The sequence below is a fragment of the Tiliqua scincoides genome, chromosome 6 (assembly GCF_035046505.1).
Source record: "Tiliqua scincoides isolate rTilSci1 chromosome 6, rTilSci1.hap2, whole genome shotgun sequence".
Lineage (NCBI taxonomy): Eukaryota > Metazoa > Chordata > Lepidosauria > Squamata > Scincidae > Tiliqua > Tiliqua scincoides.
This window is the reverse complement of record NC_089826.1, coordinates 86,281,657-86,300,481: the sequence shown is the minus strand read 5'-3', so window position 1 is coordinate 86,300,481 and position 18,825 is coordinate 86,281,657. Positions and strand designations below refer to the sequence as shown.

The following is an 18,825-nucleotide window of genomic DNA, read 5'->3' as shown; positions in this document are numbered from 1 at the left end:
GGTGGCAACAGAGGGGGGAAATGGGGATGTTTGTCTTCTTCTGTCTCTTCCTAATTTCTCTGACACTCATCATCATGTCTCCAATAACTTCAAGTCCCAAAAGGGAACTTCCTCCCCTCACAGTGACTGCATTTTAGGGCTAGAATTGCTACAGTTTTGGAGGTCCTTCTTAGCTGAAGCAGCCCCCAAATTGTAAGGGAAACAAAAGAGACTTCTGAGAATGCTGGTAGTGTTTGTTGGTGGATATGATCCATTCATCACTGCCTGGTCAAGCCCTTTGGACCTCTCTATGCTCATCACTAGTTTGCAGTGGGTGGGTCTTTGAATATGGAGAAGATATTCATTATATCAGTGCCCTGGAATCTTTTCTAACTCTCTCATTCTCTCTTTCAAGCTGCCCCCCATGAACACTCCTAATGAATCTGAATTTTTGTTTTGTATTAGTCTAATGTTCCTACAGTAAGATATAACACAATTTGTGTACTTGTTCCCCTTTTCAGTCCAATATTCAAACTCAAGTTGGGCCCTCAAGGCAGTCTGATTTTCAGCTGGTGTTCTGCAGCACATTGATGTGCTACGAATGGTCCACAGGTGTGTTATGGGAGTTTGGGGGAGGGTAATTATTAACATTACCCCTTTGGGGATGTGAAGCCGTCCCCCCCTTGCTGGCAATGAGGTGTGCCTTGTCAATCTTCAAAAAACTGATGGTGTTTTCTGAATATTTTAGCACCTTGACAGTGTGCTGTGAAAATTATTGAAAATCACTGGTATGGAGTAAGGGCCAAACTACATGTTAAGTGAAAAGTGTTGTTTGCTGTGCATATTGTGCTTTTCTGCTGCTGAGGGACACGCAACACCATGTACACTTAACCTTGTCGAGATCAGCCAGTGCATCATCACACTGTAGTATGGATACAGTTCATCACACCAGAAACCATGAAAAAACACAGCATTCAGGATTTCCTGTGATAAAAGGAGGATATTGCACCATGAGGAAAGATTAAATGGGTGGCAATGCCAAAATACAGCATGTTAATCTGTTTTCCAGCCATTATGAAGCAAAAGACTCTCAAATCCAGCTACAGATGTAGCTCACCATCTGCCAAGACCCAAATGTGCAACACATCCCATTAGAAAGTGTGACAAACAACATGAGGAAGCCCACAAGGAACAGCTTAAGAGGAAGCCTGGAATTCTGTCAGGCACATTTATTTAATATAAATAAAGAAGTATCCAAACCTCAGTCTCATGACTCAGCACTTCTGCTGGCATTAAATTATGGCAACCATTTAGGAGTCAGCTAAAAACGGAGCTGAAGGATATGTTGGCAAGATGGTGTTGAAAGGGGGAAGATTCTTTCCCCTCCCCCTTTAAATTAGTAATTGGTTTTGTTTTCTTTCTTATGAAAAGGCATGGAATGGCTTGCACGTGAAAATATTTCGTTGGTGTTTTTCATCTCTAGAAGAATCCGAAGCGATGAACAGTTCTTTCAGGACCATTGCAGGAAAGGCATGCAATGGTGATGTCATGTTCAGCAGCGGACCTAGTGCTGGGCAAACGGGGCAAATGCCCTGCGTACTGAGCCAGCACGCCTCAAGGACCGGGCGGGAAGCCTCCTTGAGGCTCCTGACGCGGTCAGAAACTGCACTTCCGGTTTTCTGGAAGTGCGGTTTTAAGACTGTGGGGAAGACTCCAAAGGCTTCCCCCGTCCATGCTAAGGTAGCATGAGGCTCTGTCGTGCTGCAGAGGTCGGGGGGGGGCGGTTTTGCGGACTTTGCCTTGGGAACGGAGAGGGGGAAGTCCACCACTGGTGATGCTTCCCCAAAGCATGCCTGAGGAGACTCTCAGCACAACCCTGTTGTTGTAAGAGTGGCTGGAGGAAATGAACAGGTTGTTCATGAGAAAAAAAATAAATAAATATATATATATATATATATCTCTTCCCTGGAATTTTGTGGAACTGATAGCAATTTTCAACGTTTTTCTCTTCTTGGCACACAGACCTCTGTGGTCTTCTCTACAGTCTTTGCCTTTTGTGAGGTCATTTCTGGCTTCCAGGAGACTCTTCCAGGTTCTGTGGTTCTGTTTCTAGGGTTCTGCCAGCAGAGATAGAAGGACCGGCAATTTGTCACTACCGACAGTTGTCCTAAAACATAGAAGAGTTTTTCAGCTATTTTCAACGGCTATTCTTCAAACTCCCGTGGCACATTGGTTGAAAATCCCGGCTATTGGGAATCATGGCACTACAAGACTGGAGTTCACTGGAAGAGTACCTAAAGCACCATTTAATATTAATTTGTTAAAGTCTAAGGAAGTTTAATTTTAATAAACTAGCAACATGTATCAGACTGTCCAGTAAAAACATCCTCCAATGATGGACAGTCTTTTCTACTGGCAAAGATTTTGCATCATCAGGAAAATGTTCCTGCCAATTACTAAAAATCTCCGTTGAAATTTAAACCCATTTGTTCTCATTGTGCCTGCTGGAACCGAGAACAAATCTGCTCCCTCTTCCACATATTATTCCTCAATATTCCTCAAATATTAATGGATAATTATAGTTAAATTGTTTTAATATTGCCAATTGATCAACAGCTTATGATCTGGATCAGAGCTTTCTATTTAGCGCTATGTAAGAGCTTGCCTGAGCTCAAAGCCCTGCATGAAAATGTACATGACATTTTGTGTGTACTGTAAATATCATTAGGCATATACTATGACACAGTATGTCAATCCTATAGTAACAAGAATTTTTGAAAGTAAAAATAAGGTTTTTATTCATATGTTTTTATTAGTTGTTTTAATTGTACAGTGGACCCACCATATTTGCAGGTCCGACAACTGCAGATTTCATTATCCGCAAATGTGGAGGGGGGTCCCCTTTCAAAAACATTAAAAAAGTAAAAATCAGTATGAAAATAGCCTACCTTACCTTCCCCAGGATGAGAAACACGTCCATAGATCAGCCAGCCTGCCTAGCTATAACCGGTAAAAATGATCCAGCAGGTTTTGCATGCTTCGAGGTTGTTACTGGATTTCCCCTGATGCAAAACTTGGAAGAAATACAATTTTTTTCCCCTTCAGGCAAAACAGGTGAAGAATTCTGAGGGAAGCCAAAAACGTCTTGATAAGACACCCACACTAGATGATCCACAAGTTCTGTTTCCAAATTAAGGCTGCAGTTCTATACAGAAGTATCTGAGAGCAATGGCCCAATCTTAGTGAAGGCCTGCGCCAGTGGAACGCATGTTCCATTGGTGCAGGCTGCTGCAAAAAGTGCACTTTGCAGAATTGCAGGGAGCTGGAGTGTTGGCAGGAAGTTCAGGGCTTCCTACACACAACAGAGGATGCCAAATCCTATCCCTGTTCCTGGTCCTGATCTGCTTGCACAGATCAATGCAGACTTGAGTTAGTGATATTGGTATTGGTCTGAGTTGACCAATAGCAGCTGCTGGGACTTACCGCAGGGCAAGGGTACAAATGTCCCCTTACTCTGAGGAAACCTCCAGCTGCCCAAAAATTCGCTGTGGGATGCAGTGTAGCCTGCTCCAATGCCACCAATTTTGGTAGGATTGGGCTGTCTGTCCAACTGAACACAGTGAGTAAACGTTATAGAATGGTACTATTGAGAACATTTTGGATAGTCTTGTATATTTTGCCTATAGCATTGTGTGAAACGGGATTCTTCATAATAAGGTACATCTATTATGTTGTAAGGATCTCTCCTTGCAGATGGGAGGGGCTTTTTCAAAAACTACACATGCCCGATCTCGTCTGATCTCGGAAGCTAAGCAGGGTCAGGCCTGGTTAGTACTGGGATGGGAGACCGCCTGGGAATACCGGGTGCTGTAGGCTTATACCATGATCTCGGAAGCTAAGCAGGGTCAGGCCTGGTTAGTACTTGGATGGGAGACCACCTGGGAATACCGGGTGCTGTAGGCTTATACCATAGTCTTTCGAGACTGAAGGTTGCCAACCAAACCATGTATCCCTGGAATAGACCAAAAACCAAGAGAATGCATCCTACAATAATTTGGGAGGCCGTGGTAACCCGCCAGGTTAAATTTTCACTGCAGACATTGTTGTGCCGCTGGTGAAGACAAAATCATTGCAAACTATGTACCTGATTTTGTTGAAATTAACTGCTTTGGTAAAAAAAAAAAATGGAAACTGTATGCGCAGCTGGTCTGCAAGCCAGGTGGAGAAGCTTGATGAGTATTTTGACGCTTGGCAATACTGCATTATTTATAGAACACATCAGCACCACCATCATCATTAGCAAGAATACTTATATACCAGGCAGTATATAAGACACCCTGACTGCAAGCCCACAGGGCTTGAAAGGTCAAAACTAGCACCTTAAATTGTGCCTCAAAACTAATTAGGTGTCGGTGTTTAAGAGCAGTTGCTTTACTTCTGCATCCTGAGAATGAGTGGAAGAGTTTGTGTTTGAGACTTGTCACTTGCATTGAGTAACTAGACATGGAACCACTGGATGATAGGAAACCCAAACTCATAAGAACATAAGAACAGCCCCACTGGATCAGGCCATAGGCCCATCTAGTCCAGCTTCCTGTATCTCTCAGCGGCCCACCAAATGCCCCAGGGAGCAGACCAGATAAGAAGCATACCTCGTTCTCTAGTAGGCAGCGGCCTCCATTCTCTATAGCAGCACCTTCAAGGCTACGTCTTGCCTGAAACTCTGCATTCCATTGTGGTTTTGTGCATGAGCCGTCATGAAGTGCACTGTCTTGGCATTCGTTGTTAAGTGAGTTGATCAGCAAATATTATTTTTGTATTATGTTAGTCACTGAGAATGGCATCGCAATCGTGCTTTTGTACAGGGGCTGGAACGCAGTGGAATATGATCTGATTGCCTGTAAAAGAGGCACAACATTTATTATCCTGCTGAGCATGAAATTGGGCACAAGAATGAAAACTAGAAGTGTTATATGCGTCAGAAAGCTACCACTGATATGGTAGAAGGCACACTTGTTGTGATGTGGCAATTCCATAATTGAAGTTATTGAAGGGATTTTCCTGGTTAAAAAAGTCACACCATATCTGTTAGATCCAAAGTGCCAGGCACTCAAGAAGTCATCCAGTCCCTAGGCTGGGGGGGGGGGCTGATCTTTGGCTGATATTCCATTCAAATCAGAGAGGTGATGCCTGTCCAATGTTAGCATTACCTGATTGAACAGTTTTTGCACTTTGGAAATATGAAATTAGGGAAAAGGCAAACCTTTGAAGCAGGGGTGCTCCATGAAGTGGGCTCAAGCAGTAGTGTGCCAAGAGTGGGGCAGAGGGAACAGTCTTCCTCAGGTGCCAACTACACCCAGAATGTCAAATGTGCCACTGAGTGTCCAGCAGACCTGACCTTACCCTGGGATCTCAAAGTGGACACCAGGTCTACCCATGACTGTGAGTTCATGGGTAGACCTGGCCACTGCCTCAAAATTCCCTGATGGAGGTCAGGTCCACCAATCACTTGAATGAAAAGGTAGATCTCAAAGCAGAGGCCAGGCCTACTCGTGGCTTCAAATGGCCCACCCTGCGTGTCCAATCCCTGAGGTATGCCACTGGATTCAAGTGAACCAATCTTGAGCAGGCCCTTGCCTTGATCCTGTTAATATCCCTGCTTGCAGTTTCCCCCTCCCTTGGGGAAGCTGGAATAAGTACAAGGGAGCCATGGCAGGAGTTCCCACTATTCTAGGATGGAAAGAAGTCCCAGAATCTCTAGTGGGAAGCAGAAGCATCTGTGCACTTACGTCAGTCCCTGTTGCTGCCTCTTCTTCCACCACCTCCTCTTCCACAAACCCAAAAATCTTCCCTTTGGGAGTCTGGGAAGTGGGCACTCCCAGCAACTCAAGTCATAGGTCTCAAATGAGATGCTCTGTGTGTCTATCTTCTTCCCATTCCCCAAAGTGGCTGTTAATGGTTGCGAAAGAATACTGCAACAGACAAAAACCTTAATGAAAATTATAAATATGCCTCCTACTATTATTGTAAAATGTTTCTTTTACTCTTGTTCAATATTTTTGTGTGTGAAAACGTCCCAACCATTTTCCAGGTCTGCAACTCTGACTCTGAAATTTATGTGCGCAAGCACACTTATTAATCGGTTGATAGCAACGAATGTGAGCGTTGGTCGCATAAAGTCATTCCCTGCTTTGTATGTTGTGGTTTCCAAATTAGAAGGGGATGTCCTTGCTGGAAAGCAAAGGAGAGCCGATTCCCATTAAACGCGACATGCGCTTTGCGCTCAAGATGTCCAAAAATCCGAATCAGATTTTTAATATGTTTCTCACATCTCCTCACTTCCTGGTTTGATCACAGGCAGTTGGGCAGTGCCAAGATTCTGCAAGACAGATTGCACATGTGGTAACTCTGGTCCAAGAGAAACCAGGCATTACCGAAAGTCATGCAAGGTTTCCAGCCCCGTTGCCAGACCAAAGAGGTTGGGATAAGTGTGTGTAATTACAGGCCATCTTCCAGGCTTTGTGCTCATAACCCGTTTCCATGTCCAGCATGTTACGCTATCAAGGAAATGGAATTAATGGCCTCCATTAGCTCTAATGCGCCTTCTCTGCTTTTCTCAGAGCGCTGTCGTCTGTGGTGGCTTTAGGAGCAAACATAATCTGCAACAAAATCCCAGGCTTGGCCCCTCGGCAACGAGCAATCTGTCAGAGCCGACCCGATGCCATCATCGTAATCGGAGAAGGGGCCCAGATGGGAATCAATGAATGTCAGTACCAGTTCCGGCATGGCAGGTGGAACTGCTCGGCGCTGGGGGAGAAAACCGTCTTCGGTCAAGAGCTTCGAGTAGGTAAGGCTTAAAGTCACGTCTGCAATGAAAAAGCCGAATCCTAGACTTCAGGCTTTCTTTTGCACCACCAACCAGCTTCTTCTGGCCCACTGCCCATTGAGCTAGTTCCAGTGGCTCTCCAATCATCTTCCCACTGGCTATTACATTCCAAAAACACAATAGAAGAATGCAGCTGGAAAAGGATAAAATAACCTAAAATACATAAAAGCATACAAGCAGAAGAAAGGTACAGATAAATTTAAAAAAAAACAACCCACAGCAGCATTACAATAAAAGCAATTTTCACTGTTTTTCTTCCCATGGCACACTTACCTTGATGGTCTTCTCTATGGTCTTCACCTCTTGTGAGGTCACTCCTGGCTTCTAGGAGACTTCTAAGTTCTGCAGCTCTGTTTATAGGGCAACTGTCCATAGTAATGAATTGTCTGGTCCCCCATAGAGGAAGAGGGACAACAATTTGTAACTACAGACAGTTCCCCTAGAAACAGAGCCACAGAACCCAGAAGAGTCTCTCAGCAATTTTCAACGCGGTGTTCCAAACTCCTGCAGCGCACCTGCAGACCTTTCGTGGCGCACCTATGTGATGTGGCACACTGGTTGAAAATCGCTGCAGTAAAAGAGAGCGTAGCTTTGTAACGGGCTGCCTTGCCAAATGGACAGTGGAACAGAATGGCCATCACTCAGGAGCACAGCAATGTGCTTCCTGCAGGAAGTTCTAGGTTCAGTTCACAAACCATGGGTTTGTACCCTAAGACTGTTAGTAATGACTAAACACCGCCGATATCAAAGATACTTTTTCCATGACTTACCGTGCAATCCTATCCATGCCTACTTGAAAGTAAGTCCTACTGAGTTTAGCGAAGGTTACTTTCAGGTAAGTGTATATAAGCTTACCATGCGCTGATTTTTCCTTTTGCCACAAGCAGTTACCAAAGTCTGTGCTCCCACCACCTGGAATGGCTCCAAAGGGGAGGCTCCCTACAAAACATTGTGCTTTGCAACCCCTCTAGCTATGCCACAGAATTAATTAATTATTAGAGAACGAGAGATCCTAAACAGATTCAGATGTAGTTTTCATGTAAGTGAAACGCTACTTTAAAAAACAGCTAATTTATTTTTAACGTCTGATCTTTTCTCTCACGCTGTCATTCTTTATAGTTGACACTGTCATTTAGCTGTTTGTTAATGAATAATGTTATGTTGGATGGATGGTATGGTTGCTATTAAAAACATCTGTGTATTTATTATGAGAAAATTTCTCTTGATGCATTTGCAGTTAATCCAATGAGAATATTGTGGAGGGGGGGAGGGTAACAGCAAAGAAGACAGGAAGCTGGAAACAATTTGGAAGAGAATAAAGAAATTAGATAATGTTTTGATGTAGTGTGGCAGGGTGCCAAGCCATACATCATAAGAAAGAAGCAATCATATTTAGTAGAGGATTAGGACCTGATCCATGCACGATGTCCATCACTTGAGGGCTGAGATGTCAAGTGAATGTGTGAATGAACCATCACAAGTATAATATCTGTATGTTTTCCCCTGCAGAGCAAATAATTGCTTTAAGGCAGATGTTCCTAAAGTTTGTGTTGCAATGCCTGAGGGTGTCACAGTACACTCACAGGAGTGCCACAGGATACCTCCTAGCTGATCCCCTGGGTAACTTCATCTTGGATCTTGCAAAATCTCATGTGCTCCAAAATCCTGTGGCGCACCTGCGGACTTTCACGGCACACCAGTTGAAAATCATGTAGCTAGATGGACCTGTGCTCTAACTCATTGTAAATCAGTCACCTGTGTTTTTCGAACAAAAGAACGTAATGGCCATTCTTAAAAATACTGGTGTGGAAATACTGTAAAGGTAGAACAAAAGTGCTCTTTTCAACTTCTGAACGAGACCATGTCTAAAGATACCAATTATCCAAATATGTGCATGAGGAAGGAAGAAAAGTCACTGAATTATCTCAGCCACACTGTGTCAAGCAGATACTGTATCCAGCAAGTTGGGGCAGCACCGAGATACTTGCCTGAAAACGGCAAGTCTACTCCTTGTGAATCGTCCTGGAAGCAGTAAATCAGCAGGAAGTCATTCAGGCTGTAGATTCTCGTTTTATTATTAGGTAGGTTGGAGGCAGAGAAAAACTATTCTTTGTCTATCCAAATAATTTAAGAGAGAGAGAAATCTGAGCTCCAGATCATTTTATTTATTTATGTAATGCATACTCTGCTGTTCTATATTATGATATGCTCAAGATGGCGTACAGCAGCGATTCTCAACCATCTTCATCTCATGGCACACTGAGAAGGTGCTAAAATTGTCCAGGCACACCATCCATGTTTTGATAATTGAGAAAGCGTACAGAACTGCTCGCTGGGGGCTTGTCATTATTATTAAGAACACTTATATGCTGTTTTTCAACCAGAGTAGTTCACAAAGTGGTTTACATAGTAAAATAAATCAATAAATGGTTTCCTGGCCCCAAGGGTCGCGCAATCTAAAAAAATGGCAGAAGAGACACCAGAAACAGCCACTGGAAAAGATGCTATAAAGGGGCAGTGAGATGGTAGCTCTCCCCTGCTAAATATAATAGAGGACACCACTTTGCCTCTTTGCCCTACTGAGGTAACAGGGCAAACAGGGGTAACATTCCCCAAAGGCCCTACTGTGTGTCCCTTGGGATTTTGGTTTTTGCTATGTGAACTGCTTTGTAGGGGTCCAAGCAATAGCTCTGCATATGAATTTTAACTCATCAATTATAGAGCAGCAGGGTCATTTTGGAAGTAACCTCCATGCGTTCTATTCAAACATACGTTTTTTCTCTCCAAGCTCAAACTCTGGAATAAAATGCCCTGCCTGTGTTGCAGCAGAATGCTGGCTGTGGTCAGCTCTGATTGCCCGGCACCTGTGACGTCTTGAACTCACCCCACCCCAATCCCGAGAGCAATTTTAAAATATTTTCAAAAATGTTTCCATTTTTAAAAATCAGGCGAAAGATGAACATGAAAATAAAATTCCTGTGGGCGCTTTTTAAAAAGGCAAGCAAACTGTCTAAAGTGGACAGGGAGGACAAGGCTGGCACATGCACCAGTGCTCCGTTTTCTGGACTCTGTATCTATAATGCCAGTTACTAAACTGGGAGAAGCAAAGCTCTTCCACGGCAGCAGCACATTAGTTATTATTTAATGAGAATATGTATATACCACTTTTCAACCAAAAAGTTCTGAAAGCTGTTTACAGACAAAATCAAATAATTAAATGGCTCCCTGTCCCAAAAGGGCTGGTAATCTAAAAAGATGTAGAAGAAGAACACCAGCAAAAAAAACACTAGAAAAGACACTGTGCTGGGGTGAAAAAGGACAGTTACTCTCCACTTGCTAAATGCCAGAGAAGCATCTTTTGAAAAAGTGTCTCTCCACCCAGTTAGCAGGCAAACAAGAAGCAAGTCCTCTTTTTATATTAGAGCAGATGTACTTAATTGTTCTTTACTAAACTGGAGTCTGTTTTTATGATTACTTTTAGACTTCATCTTTTTGTTCCTATTTTGGTATTTTACTGTTTTCTCTCTGTGTTGTATGCTGCTGTTTATTCAGAGAGTATTGCGCTTCCCTGTATCGATCCCCTTTTATCCGTGGCTTCCATATCTGCGGGGGGGACAACTCATCCCCTGCAGATACAGGGGGACGCCTGTAATGACTGTCGCCAAAGGGTTAAAGCCCTCTCCCTGCTTCATATTGGTGTCTGATCTGGATTGGTACCCTGAATTGCAACTCCTCTTTAGTAAAGAAAATTTACTCTAAACTTTAGAGCATGTTGGCTCGAATGATAGAATTAGCATTACAGGTGGGACCTTGGTATCCACACAGGATCGTTCTCAGCCACCCACCCCCCGGCACATAAAAAAATCACGGATAAGCGAATCTGTGATCTTCAGCCTAGGGCCTCAGAATACCTTAAAGGGCATTAAAATGTCACTTCTGGTTTTCCTTAGGAAACGAGAAGTGGCTTTTTTTTGCCTCCACAGCCTATTCTGAAGCCTGCAGAGGCAGCAGCCAGATGCATGCGGCCTCAGTGGGCTTCAGAAAGGCCTCTGGAGGTGACTGGAGCGCAGAACCCCTTCAGAGGGTTCAGGTGAGGCCGAATCTGGCCCATTACGGGTCCCGGGAACTTGCATTGGGTCAGACCCGTGGTTGTAAAATCTGCAGATAAATAGACTTCATCTGTACATATAGTTTGGTCCTCAGTTTTGTCAAACACTGACCATTTTGTTCAGTCAGCCCAGAAGGAAAACAATCAATCAATGAATGAATAAATCCCTGGACTCGAAAACATAGACAGGGTTTTCCTTTCCTGTTCTTTTCTTTTTGTTACAAAATATAAGAATGAAAACAGAATCCGTCGCTTTAGTCTTGTCGCTCACATGCCAAATAGACGGCACATTTCCTCAAATACCTTGTTCAGCCCTTTTGGCAGCTAATTAGGACAAACCCTCTGAACTCTGCGAGACAAAGAATGTTCGCCTTCAGCACTTTACTGTGTTCGGACTTGAATTGAAGCTGCAAAAGGAACCCAATCAAAACAAGCAAAATACTGATTTCTGGTGTCAAGGCCAGTTTGGGATGCTATTGTTCAGGTCTGGTTGCCTTCTTGTTGATTCATTCATTCTTATTGCTATCGTTTATATGGCACCATAAGTGTGCATGGTTAGTTCCAGATTAACCTAAGAACATGACAAGTCCCTGCCACAAGAAGCCTACAATTTCCGTTGAAGTCCTGCTAACTGAGAAAAGGAGCATCTTTTCAGTGGTGGTTCCCTTATATTTAGCAGGGGGGATGCAGTTCCTCCCAGTCTATTCCAGTGGCACTTTGCTGATGTATCTTATCTTTCTGTTTTAGTGAGCCACTTTGAGACAGGGAACCATTTGTGTTTTCATTTCTTGTACTATGTAACATGCTATGTGAACTTTTTTTGGGGGGGGGGGGGAAGCAACACGCAACATTCTGTAACACAAAAAGATCTCCTTATACAGAAACATACGCTATGAACATTATTTTACACAGACCAAAATATACTTTTGCCCCAATCCTACTGGGGACTTATGACAGCAGTTCTTGCTATTCACTGCCTTATATCCCATTGTGGTGCTACGAAAGGTATGCCACTGTTGTGCACCTGCTCAAATGGCTGGGGTCGCCACAAATGTGCCAATGGCTCACCCAGGCTGCTTCACAGTGGGCAGGGTGGCAGTGGGGGTGGGTCATGCGTGGTTCAGGAGAGCATTAGGATGGGAAGCAGGGCAGGCAGGGGGCTGTTTGAGGGTGGGAGGGGATGGATCTAAGCGGCAGTTGCCCATCCTAAATGAATTTTTGAATATGGATGTTTATAAAAATTGGGGCCTAAAAGTTAAGTGCTTTAAATTATATGGTAAACTAACAATCTCCATCAATGTTGTTGGCAACCTTCAGTCTCGAAAGACTCTGGTATCGCGCTCTGAATGGTGGTTCTGGAACAGCGTCTAGTGTGGCTGAAAAGGCCGATTCGGGAGTGACAATCCCTTCCACACTGGGAGCAAGTGTAGTCTGTCCCTGGCCTGTCTCCCTGGCTATGGGCCTTCCTTCTTTGCCTCTTTGCCTCAGACTGTTGGCCAAGTGTCTCTTCAAACTGGGAAAGGCCATGCTGCACAGCCTGCCTCCAAGCGGGCCGCTCAGAGGCCAGGGTTTCCCACCTGTTGAGGTCCACTCCTAAGGCCTTCAGATCCCTCTTGCAGATGTCCTTGTATCGCAGCTGTGGTCTACCTGTAGGGCGCTTTCCTTGCACGAGTTCTCCATAGAGGAGATCCTTTGGGATCCGGCCATCATCCATTCTCACGACATGACCGAGCCAACGCAGGTCATCAATGTGTTCTGTATGTATTTGGTTGGGATGAGCAGAACCCTCTCAGAAATCTCTAGTCCTATCAAAACTGTTTTTGTTGTTGTTGTTGTTTTCACTGAAATTACACAGATTTTTTGCATCTTGAAATTTCACTTGAGAGTAACATTATTGGCAAGTATAATTAGGAGCGCAATCCTAACTTGTGCTAGAACAGCCAGGCCAAGTGGCCTGTGCTGTATCCAGCACAGGTTAGGTGCTGACTGGAGGTAAACTCAGGGTAAGGGAATATTTTTCCCCTTAGCCCATGTCAAACCCCAGCCAACCCTATGGTGTGATTTCGCTGATGCAAATCCTAGCAGCCTGTGTAGGGCCATCTGGGCCAGAAGTGCGGGTTGGGATTTGGCCTGCACTGCCTCAGCTGATCTCGCCCCCCCCCCGGTCCAAACCACCTCCTGATCCGCTCTCCCCCACCCCAAAACACCCCCTACCCACCTCCGTTCTATCCTCCTGCCACCCTGTCCCACTCCCTCCACCAGCCTGCTCTGGCCAGTGCTCATACTTCACCTGGGGCCACCAGCTCTTGATTAGCTGTGAATGTGCTTTACAGCATATTTGCCACACTCCTGGGCTGGAGCAACAATGAGTCTGGATTGCACTGTTTGATGTATTTGCAATGGAGAGAGATTTTTGAAGCAATCCAATTCTGCTCCTATAACCAACAGGAAGATGAGGAGAGAAGAACGGGCATCTATGGAAATGCACAGAACAAGCCTGGATTGGCTTTGGATGCAATTAGTAGTTAAAATAATTAACCATAGGAGACTAGAGACAAACATGGCATAACTTCAACTAGCTTAGAGGAACTATTTACTGCTTCAATTATCTTGAGCATTCCCTAGGACAGTCTTACAAGGTCACTGATGTTAAATTATTATCCTGCTTCCAGTTGGGCAGACCAGCAAGGCATCTGTCTCACGAAGCAGAATGCAGTCCTCTGATGGTGACTTACCAGGAGCGTAGAAACCTGTTTTCTGTCACCTACTGGGACTGCAAAAGCAGGAGTGCTACTGAGAGGTTGTATAGGCTGATAGGCCACAAGTGATGCAGGCTCTCAGTAGAGTAAATGGAACTGAAAACTGTAATTGCCTGAAATACTGTTGATAATATGAGAGCCACCTGAGATGCAGTGGTTTGGGAGTTGGACAGACCTGGAAGAGCTAGGTTCAGATCCCTGCTCCGCCATGAAGATTCCCAGGTGACCTTGAGTTAGTCACTCTCTCTGCCTCACCGACCTCAAAGGATTGTTGTGAGAATGAAAGGAGGGAAGGAACTATGTAAATAATCTGGAGCTCCTTGGAGGAAGGGTAGTACCATCAATCGCAACCGACCTTTATTAGGCATAGAACTTAACAGTTGCCTGAGCAGCTTACACAACTAGTTGCATTCAAGCAGGTCAGAAGGGTAGTATAAAAATGAGATTGGATGGATGAATAGATGGATAGATGGATGGATGGTTGGATGGTTGGATGGACAGATAGATTGTTCCTAAACGTATGTTAGGGGTTTTGCAAAATAATAACATTAATGGATAACTATGATGAAGTTATATGTGGTATATCAATTTAAATTTAAAACTTTAAAAAAATGAATACAGTATATAGGAAACCGACAAGCATTGGAGTAAACTCAATTCACTTTCCTTGCCCCTGTTCACAATGGAAAGTTTGTCTTACTTAACGTGTTCATGGTAAATTACAGACTCGAATTAGTTACTGGTTTTTTCATGGGGGATTTGATGATGCTAGGAATGATTTTTTAAAAATTCATAGTGTGAAAACTTTATTTTAAAAAGTTATTTTATATTCAGTTTCTTTCTCCAGGCTCTAGAAAGTAATGATCTAAAGTCCCAATTCACCACTAGCAGTGTATGTGGTGCTTTACACAAAATTGAAAGGATGGGTCCTGTCCAAGGGGTCTACTATCTAGAGCAGCAGTGTTCAACCAGTGCACTGCTGCACACTGGTGTGCCAAAAATGGTCTTCACTTGTGCCACAGGAGTTTGGAGCACAGCAGTTGAAAAATGCTAAAAAAAACTCTTCTGGGCTCTGCAGCTTTTAGGGCAACTGTCTGTAGTAACGAATTATCTGTCTCTCTTTCTCCTCCAACCATTTGTAACTACAGACAGTTGCCCTAAAAACAGAACCAAAGAACTGGGAAGAATCTTCCAGAAGCTGGAAGTGACATCACATAGAAGCCAGAGTGCTGTGAGATGAAAAACATTGAACATTGCTGCACACACACCATGGGCACTCTGGATTCCTCCACATCAGAAGCACAAAGTAACCAGTGACACATGCTTTTAAAGAGAATAGGAACTCTCTAAGAGTTGGGAAAATGACATCACAAATCCTTGCACAGGAGACCTTCCCAATAGATTACGTCTTCCCCAGTCTCTGTTCTGAATCTGCTCGAACATTCTCTGAGGAACTCATGCTGTTTTTTTCTAGGGCTTTCATGCTCCATGACATCCAAACATAAGCAGTGAGGCCTGAACATATTCTTTCCCTCGCCTCTGCCGACTCCCATTTACTTTGACAATTCAGGAAGGCTGTAATCATGCTTTCTCCCACTCTTGCCAGTGTTTTGCTTTCCACTTATCCATCGATCAATTGCATTGCTTTGCTTCGGGTGCTGGAATATTAACTACTGTTCAAACAGAAGCTCTTAGTAAGGAAGTTTGCTGGGATTTTTCTGACCTATCACCCAACAGGATTTTCTGCAACAACACGCTTGTGTTTGTTTTTCGGGGCTTAGTGGCAGTATTCCACATTCTACTGACACAATGAAACATAGGTTTCTTACTCCCCCACCCCCACAAAAGTCTATCATCATGAAAACTTCTTCAGTTATTAGACATACCTGGGTAGAGATGATTGAAAGGGATCAATGTCAACATTTTCAAAATCCAGTACCAAAGGAGAAGAATAGAAACATCAGCTACTAGTAGTAGAGGGAGGTCTGCCTCAGTTTATCTCTCCTACAGAGCCAATTGCCAGCCTCCCATTTTTAAAATTTTGTGCCAAGTTTATTGTAATTTTTTCATTCACTTCATTTTTTTAAGCTGTTTTGAGCATGATAATGAAACAGCATGACATCCATTTATTACTATGTTTAATAAGATGGGCCAATTTTAATCAGTATGGCTGAGAATTAAGGGCACACTTGTTTATTTTTGAGGTGGCTATTTGGGTTACTGTAGTAGGGAATGAGAAAGGAAATATTAAAGATTGCTTTTCCAGAGTTAGCCTAGCTAGTACAATGAATGTAGGTTTTTGTTTATGAAATTAAGAGCCCAATCCTATGGGCCCTGAGCTCTGGTGCCGTGGATGCAGCGCCGGTGCTGGGTGTCATAAAAGTGTTGGCTATGTCACAGCCCAATCCTATGCATGTCTCCTCCAAAGTAAGTCTAATTAGAGTCAGTGGGGCTTACTCCCAGGAAATTGTGCATAGGATTGGGCTGTCAGTTGGCTATGTCAGAATGCCAGATGCAAGGGAGGGCACCAGGATGAGGTCTCTTGTTATCTGGTGTGCTCCCTGGGGCATTTGGTGGGCCGCTGTGAGATACAGGAAGCTGGACTAGATGGGCCTGTGGCCTGATCCAGTGGGGCTGTTCTTATGTTCTTAACTACAATTCCCAGGAAGCCTTGCAGGTCTCTTGTTATCTGGTGTGCTCCCTGGGGCATTTGGTGGGCCGCTGTGAGATACAGGAAGCTGGACTAGATGGGCCTGTGGCCTGATCCAGTGGGGCTGTTCTTATGTTCTTAACTACAATTCCCAGGAAGCCTTGCAGGTCTCTTGTTATCTGGTGTGCTCCCTGGGGCATTTGGTGGGCCGCTGTGAGATACAGGAAGCTGGACTAGATGGGCCTATGGCCTGATCCAGTGGGGCTGTTCTTATGTTCTTAACTACAATTCCCAGGAAGCCTTGCAGGTCTCTTGTTATCTGGTGTGCTCCCTGGGCCGCTGTGAGATACAGGAAGCTGGACTAGATGGGCCTATGGCCTGATCCAGTGGGGCTGTTCTTATGTTCTTAACTACAATTCCCAGGAGGCCTTGCAGGTCTCTTGTTATCTGGTGTGCTCCCTGGGGCATTTGGTGGGCCGCTGTGAGATACAGGAAGCTGGACTAGATGGGCCTCTGGCCTGATCCAGTGGGGCTGTTCTTATGTTGTAAAACACTTTTAGAGACCCAGTGAGTAAGCAGTGGCACATCCCGCCTGACAGCCACTGGCAAAGGTAACGTTTGCACCAGGCAGCAGAAGGGTGGGGAAGGGTGATGGAACAGGGAATAGATCAGGCCCAGGAGGGGGGCTGGAGTGGAGGATTCCTGGATGGATGATCAGGCCTCCTCCACATCCTAACCCTTGCCAGTGTTACAAGGCTACTCAGTTCTGCACCCGCTAAATATCGGGTGCAGATCCAAGTAGCTCCATTCAGCAGGTGGGGGAACTATGCACAGGGTAAGGAAACAAATGTTCCCTTACCCCGAAGAAACCTCCTGTCTGCTCAGCTGCAGTGCTGGATACCCCACGAGTCTGGTGGCCCCACTGCCCCCATGCTACATAGGATTGGGCTGTAAGGCATTTGTACAGAGTTTGAGTGTGCATTTGGCTCTGATGCTCCTCCTGGACACTGAAGTTTCAGCTGACGCTTCAGTGCAGCAGCAGCATCTGGTTTGCCAGTTATGTGCCCTCCTGTGTGTTAAGGACCCTGCCATTGCCATACATGCCTTACTAACATCTATTTTGGACTACTATAATGTGCTCTATCTGGGGCAAAACAAAAAGTCATCCGTAGTGGTGTGTATCACTAATACAGATGTTTACGGGCAGACTAGTCCTACCTAAACAACCATTCGGTGATGCAGTGGCATCAGCATGGGCTAGAGCAGGGATGTCAAACATAAGGCCCAGGGGCCGGATGTGGCCCACGGAAGCTTTTTATCCGGCCCTCAGGATCTCAGCTGCTGAGTAGTGCTGAGATATTACTGCTGAAAGGTCAGGCCAGATGAAAATTAGGCTGTCCGATATCTGGAAATATGATCAAGATTTGCATATTTTCTCTTCTACCATTTGCAGCCAATGAGTTACTAAGTGAGAAAAAGTGCTTATTTTTGGTTATGACTGTTGAATGACATCACTTCCTGCCTAATGACATCACTTCTGGCCCTCAGCAGGAACGATGGATGCTATTTGGCCCTCTGTATGAAATGAGTTTGACACCCCTGGGCTAAAGTGCATCCTGCAAGGAATTTTGGGCTGCTGGAGGTTTCCTTGGGGTAAGGGTGAGCTGGTAAGTCCCAGCAACTACCACAGCAATATCACTGACACAAGTCTGAGTCGATCCTTTTAGGAAGATGAGACCTGGGAAGGGGATTTGGATTCAGCACATGCTGACCCTGTCCCATCCCAGACCCAATCCACTCATCCCCCCCCATTCTGCCCTAACCACTGTACACAGCCCAACTAGCATTACACAGGCAGCACAGATTTGCATCCACAAAATCACGGGCACAGATCTGAGTAGCCCTTTAGGGCTGGCTAGCGCATGAGACCGGGATAAGGGGAATAAAATCCCCTTACTTTGAGTTGCGTCCTAGCCTGTACCAACCTTGTACTGGATTCAGCTCAGGTTGGTTGGCCTGCCTCTTCCAGCACAAATTAGGATCTGCAGCCCAGACCTGTTGGTTTTCAAGCACTAATATCAAGTACTCCATGAAGATCTGGCAAATATGCAGCAACCCAGAACCACTGTTTTCCGGTAACCATGGCATCAAAATTTGTGGAAGAAAATTTTGGGGAGCAGCTTCATTTCACCCCTTGTTTATTTCTTGCAAGATTCCACAGGCATTCCCATTTATACACCCTGACAGAAACAGATTATTTCATCTCCATTGTGTTGACAGACATGTTGAGACAGAATTGTACTATACGTATATATTTAACCCCAGGTTACATTCCAGATTTACAAAATGAAGTCAGAAATTAAGCTCTGAGAAGCAACAGAGCTGAGCTGAAAGTGTTCTTGCCGTTTTAGATTCACTTTGAATTGAAAAGGTGGACCCAAGA

General features: G+C 44.6%; 1 protein-coding gene across 2 annotated transcripts in view; it reads left to right on the top strand.

The window, feature by feature from the left end:
- The window catches only part of WNT7B (Wnt family member 7B), a 90,210-nt gene that overhangs the window by 62,294 nt on the left and 9,091 nt on the right, over nucleotides 1-18,825 (top strand). For both annotated transcript variants that reach the window (XM_066631652.1, XM_066631650.1), the window contains exon 2: nucleotides 6,600-6,826. In XM_066631652.1, the coding sequence (XP_066487749.1) occupies nucleotides 6,600-6,826 (227 nt within the window). The remainder of the gene's footprint in view (nucleotides 1-6,599; nucleotides 6,827-18,825) is intronic.